The sequence below is a fragment of the Papaver somniferum genome, chromosome 2, assembly GCF_003573695.1.
Source record: "Papaver somniferum cultivar HN1 chromosome 2, ASM357369v1, whole genome shotgun sequence".
Lineage (NCBI taxonomy): Eukaryota > Viridiplantae > Streptophyta > Magnoliopsida > Ranunculales > Papaveraceae > Papaver > Papaver somniferum.
In genome coordinates, this window is record NC_039359.1 from 105,477,741 (window position 1) to 105,483,969 (window position 6,229).

At 34.9% G+C, this 6,229-nt stretch overlaps 1 protein-coding gene across 1 annotated transcript; it reads left to right on the top strand.

The window, feature by feature from the left end:
- Positions 1-2,204: 2,204 nt before the first annotated feature.
- LOC113353783 lies at positions 2,205-3,276 on the top strand. The gene is made up of 2 exons (XM_026597281.1): positions 2,205-2,584; positions 2,708-3,276. The coding sequence occupies exons 1-2, from the start codon at positions 2,317-2,319 to the stop codon at positions 3,079-3,081; spliced, it is 642 nt and encodes a 213-aa protein (XP_026453066.1). The 5' UTR covers positions 2,205-2,316; the 3' UTR covers positions 3,082-3,276.
- Positions 3,277-6,229: the final 2,953 nt, after the last annotated feature.

A 6,229-nucleotide genomic window follows, 5' to 3' on the forward strand; every position in this document is an offset into this window, starting at 1 on the left:
CATACATCTAGAAAGGAGATATAGGCATTGAATAACGATTAAAACATAGTCGTTGTCGACCAACTCATGGATGACATGCTCTAGTTTAAACGATAACCGACTCGGCTCAACTTGGGACAACGGGCCAAACCACGACCACTCGATTCAATCATCCTCGAAGAACCTTTTCTCCATTGTGAGAAAATGACTTTGCCGGTCCACATCGATCATCAAACAGCTATTTTCATGTGTCTCCACTGGAAATCCTCTTAGGAATCCATGATGAATAAATGGTCCATTCTCCCAACTTAATCTCTATGTATGTATTTTGTGTCACATGGGAAAGTAGATAACTGATTGATTTTCAATTCCGTTATTCCAACTTACGGACACCTTTTTATTAGAACTCGGGCACCCAATTTGGTACCACAACTTTACAAGTAAGTGGCAGGACAGGGAGAACTTAATCATTGTACTAACCTCACCGGATCACATGATTGAGTCCGAGTCCTTGAATGTGGGTGTGGCCAAATAAAGTTGTAAGATTTGAAGCTTTAAACTAGTAGGTAGTTATTAGTTAGACCTGGCTAAGGAAAACTCCCTAACCATTCAATTATGACACAAAAATACAAGTGAAAAATCCAGTTTTCCTAGTTACTATACTAGGAAACCAAGTTGAGAAGTTCGTCTGGAAATGTATTTATGGCATGCGGCTGCTAGTATTTGACATTTCACCCCAGACATTCTTTTTCGGGATCGTTTGCCAGAACCGTCGTTTGTGCGGCGTTTAGAAGAGACTTCTTTTCTGCCATAGTGTTTGCTCTTAAGCTTTACAAATCTAGTGCCCCTTATGTTTTTGCGATACAAGTCAACTAACACTAATTCTTTTTGTTCTTTTAAGCAAAACGTATATGGCCCGACCGCATTAACAATGGCAGGTAAGAAAGACAATAATTTTGACAATTAGCTGGTTCTCACTCAAACAATGAACAAGTTATCGAACTTTTTCATGAATTCTTATAAAGAAGTAAAGAACCATTCTCTGTCTCTCGGTTAACATCACATCACAAGAAAGAAAATAATAGCTTGCGTTTTTTCATAGCTACAAGTTAAGTTGTAGAAAAAGCTGGTGGGGGAATGAGCTTCAACAATCAAAAAAGATGAGATCCCCACAGAAAGCAAAAAGAAGAAGAAGATGTTGGTATCTACTTTTTTGAAATACAGAAGATGAAGAAGCAAAATGGAAAGAAATTAATGGATATTATTGTTTTGGGTGCCCTAACCCCAATTCGACCCCATGACGAGACCGCTGACTTAATCACTTCAATTTACCAAATATGTTCTTCTTTGTAACGTGCTTGTTATTATCGAATATTTAGCTAATTTTTTAAAGAGATTGGGCCGTATATTCGAATATTTCTGCTTAAAAGAGATCAACAAAATTCGACCTATGCATACCGAGGAGTGTCTTGCATTTTACTCTTTTTGAGGCTCGTTTTTAACGAGTTTGCATGCATCAGCACATAGTTTGGTCAAATCCTCGAGGTTTATATTTTCCAACAATGATACACACACGTACAACAACTATGTACCATGATCTGCACAGCAAAATGATCCAACGGCTCTTAAGAAATCTCTGGCGAGATTTGCAGGGATGGGATTAAAGGTGGAGCCCACCACCTTTTTTCTCTCTCAACCCAAACTTCGGTGCACATCACGGTGATGAACTGCGGTACACCAGACATTTTTGGGTTTATATAGGGTAGTAGACTAGACATGCGTGATGTTTACGAGGACGTGATTGTAATTTTATGGTGGAGGTTAACTCCCCTTATTTGTATATTGATATATCCCGAATCAATTGGCATCCAGAAACAGCGGAAGTGCTACCCATCCCACGGGCTTAATCTTGTAGTTTAGTAGGAGTGGGTTTAGTGTAGATCCCACACTTATGTCATTCGGTATAACCCGTGAGATTGAACCGTCGGGTTGTAAATCCATTTCCGCTAGAAACAGAGTCTCTTTTCTAGATTCCCATTTGCACAAACTTGGAAGTTTGAAGTGCCAATGAGCCAGTTGAGCTCATGGTAACTTGTGTTTTTACGTACCATTTCCATTCTTTACACTTACCTAAGATGGCAATTCCGTTAATTTATCTTACAAAAAGGACAACTTGGTGATTCGATCGTGTTATTATAACTCCGCCCAAAATAATCACAAAATCTACCCAATTTTTATTTTCTTGCTTTTCTTTTAGTTCTCTCTTATATTCCATTTCTCCGACACCTTCACAATCCTCTGTTCTCCCATGAGTAAGCTCTGTTCTCACGTTTCATCATGGAGAAGAAACATTACGAAACACCATCATTATCAACGAAGGTATTAATTGAGTCGACTGAGTTTTTCATGAACACATATGTATTTCTATCGTCGCTCACGTCTCACCCTCTCTTCTCGATCACTGTAGCTTTATACAGTTTAATTCTCCTCTATTTCCCCAGATTTTTTCTCAGTCTTATATTCTCTCCTGTATTAATATCTACAGGAGTTATTATCTCAACTCTTCTTAGATTAGGAACGACCCCAAAATTAGAAAACGGGAATGGTGAGTGTTTGTCTACAACATCAATATCAGATCATGAGGTTCTTGAATTTATCAGTTGCGAATCAGAGAAAATAACAGAAAAAGGAGATACATTTATTGATAACAAATCATCGTTTTTTTCAGAGTCATTTGTTGAGTATTGGAATCTTAGTGCACCACTTGACGTTATTTACGAGGAGTATGAAGGACAAGAAGAAGATGGAAAGGAGGATGTGACAGTAAATGAGTTCTCTTGTTTCGGACGTTATTTTCCGGAGTCTGATGATTCAGGGAGTGAGTCAGATGGTGATTTTGATTTGATCAATGGATGGGATTCACCAAAGAATATGAGTTATCGTTGGGAGGATGAAGATGATGGTAAAGAAGGGGGGTTAATTGAGATAGAATTAAATGATGAAAAAAGAAATAGTTTTGATGATCACAGATTTTATGATTATCATGATGACGATGATGTTGAAGAAATGGATGATAATTTGATTGAGATCGAGATCTCATGATGAGTAGCCAGTTGGATCACGGGAAAACTGGAATAATTTTTACCAGATATTTGTCAGATTTGTTATTCATTCTGTTAATTCGAATAATTAATTAAATAAGTACTCCCTCCGTTCTTTTTTAATAGGCCAGTTTTGTTTTTAGCGAAATTTAAGGAAATTAAGAGAACTAATCATTGAAAGTGGTCCTTATGACACTTGTCAATAAAAGAAGTGAAGTGAAATGGTCCCCATGACACTTGTTAGCAAAAGAAGTAAAGTGAAGTGGTCCACATGACACTTGTCATCAAAAGAAGTTAAGAGAAAAGTGGTCCCAAAAAATTAAAATAACATTTGACTTTCCCAATTAGGAAACTGGCCTATTTTTTTGAAACTTTTATCTATAGAAACTGGCCTATTAAAAAAAAACGGAGGGAGTATAAAAAAGATTGAGTTTACTGAGTTAGGTATGGTCGTTGGAGACACTGAGAGTATTTTTCTGATCTTCTCTTGGACTGATTCTCTAGTGAGAGAAGGCGATTGGGTTTTGGGGATTGAACTCATTTTAGTCTTTCTTATTAGATTCTCTAATTTTTATTATAATCGTTAATATAAAATAAAACTAAGGTCATCTAATGACTAATTTCTTTTTTTCTTTTAATTATTGGATGAAGAGTATTTGTAATAGAAACTGGTGGGAAGCCCAGCAAGTTGAACTCCAGCAATACATTATATTAGTTGTACATGTTGTCGTACTAACCTATCAGCGAGCATTACGAAAAACCAGTCAAGGGAACTGAAACGGATAGGGAGTTGATTATATCGCAAGAGGACAAGCAATTCTACATTCCATATTAAATTAAATTATTTATATATTTTTTTTCGAAAAAAAATAGCTTTAAATGAGATATATTGATAGCGCTCATTTTTTTCAATTTGAAACATGGGGCAAAACTAATATTGAAGCAAAACCGATTAGTATCACTGAATAAAACAATGATTCGATCAGATCCAACCAGTGTTTACATAAACACGTAAACCTAAGTATCATGAATTAAAATTTTCAAAATAATAATGTTTAAGTAACATTGATCTTCTGAATCGGTCTTTAGCGATCAGAGCTTGGACGAATAAGTTTGAATCAACTTTGGAGTATTGGATAACAATTATTTTTGATGACCTTGATTTTATAGCTGCCTTTATTTCCTTAGTTAAAGTTGATGTTGTTCTTGTTGTTGTCGTAGTTGATTTTTTTACCTTAGGTGTAATTTTGTGTAGCGGCTTAATCCCGAGAGTATTCAATTATGGACAAGGTCCCGGGGTTTTTCTGTATTTGCGGTTTCCTCGTTAACAAAATCTTGCTATGTCATTTACTTTTATTTTCTGCATTATAATTGTTTTATTATAATTAAAGTAAATTACACAAACATTAATTCTTATTTACTTGATAAGTGAATCCTATTATGTTTGGTTAAGTCCGAACCTTTTTATCAAGTAAACATACTTTGTTGTCGTATTGTCTCGATCTCGTATCCATAGACGATCACACGAAGTGTGAACCTATTAGTTGCATTGTCTCGACTCAGTCCATAGACAATCACTTTCAAAGAAAGGATTTATAGGTAGTAAAAGTTTTAGATTGGGGTATATTTGGTTACCCTCATCTTTTCAATGGTATCAGAGCAGACAAACACGAAAAGATCTAACAATCTGTGTTTGGTGCGATCCAACCTACAAGAATTGAATCTAATGGTCGATTCAATTAACGTAATGGCAGGATTTGACTACTTTAAAAGATCATAGTGGAAAACACGTATGAAGTATGTAATACTCTTATCCTAAACATGTTAGGAATTATGCTTATGTATGTCTTAAGTGACTTACATAATCTTTTGGCTATCATAGGATTGTATATCATTATAGTGAGTAATAATGATACAATGTCCTATGAGACATGTCGTATCTTGAAAATGCATAAGATTCTGCTCAATATTTTTATGAACACCTACTATTGTGTTCCGGCAAAATCAGAAATCTTAAATATATTTTGGATGGCCTACCAAAGTATACACATTTACATTTTCAAATCGAGGACTGTCAATGTTTCACTTTCTAGGATGCAATTTTGGAAAATATGTGATCCTACAAGGAATGAGTTTTCAGTTAATAATTTTATTAACAATGGTTTGCTTCATAGACCTCACAACTGTTTTAATGAAGCGAGTGATCTTTTGAAATATTACTGGGATTATGATTCTGATGGTATTTTTAACAAATATCATATCTTGTTCAAATCTATCTCTGTATACTCTAGTAAATTCTTGAATATACTTCAAGTAATATTATCAACTTTTGGTAATAAAAGAGTGAACAGACTTTTGGACAAAAACATGGAATCAATCCGAAATAAAGATCCAGTCCATGAAAAAGCGGTTTTCCAAAAGAAAGACCTAGATACAAAATCAGAATTGTTTCCCCACAAGCCAGGGTTTCCGATTTTCGAAGTTTTTCCTAAAACTAGTTATTTCTGGTTTTTGATATCAAGTCTTCCTATAAAAGATAATCTCTTGCTATGTGTCCAAACATATTGGGGAAGATTGGTCAAAGCCGTAACTAGGGTTTCTCATATTTTCACAAGTACGAGAAAAAGCAAATCAAGAACCAAATCCGCTAATAATCGGATCAGAGTTGAAGATATTTGATGAAATCGGATTTCCTAATAGTATTGATAACAAACATGATTTAGCTAGTTTTGTTGACAGCTCTTGTTTCAGGAAATACGAAATTCTCAAGAGAATGGATTTTACCACTGAAAAGAAATTTGATTCAGATGTCAAAAATAAGGATTATGTGAAATTTTTTCAAGATCGAAACTGAGGAAAACTTTTTGATTTTGAAAAATATTCACCTGATATGGTAAGAAATTTTTATGCAAATATTCATAATGTTGATCATAAGAAACTTTCCTTTGTTACACTTGTTGGTCAAGGAATCTACTATGTTAATCGTAAGACAATATCTAATGCTATTAATTACAATGACGAACGTAGTCATTTGATTACTGGAGTTGAAATTGAAAACGATACCATTTCAACACATCTCACTGGAAGATCAACAGAATGGGAAAATGGTAGACTACCAACAAAAGATTTACCCTTCTGATGAACACGCA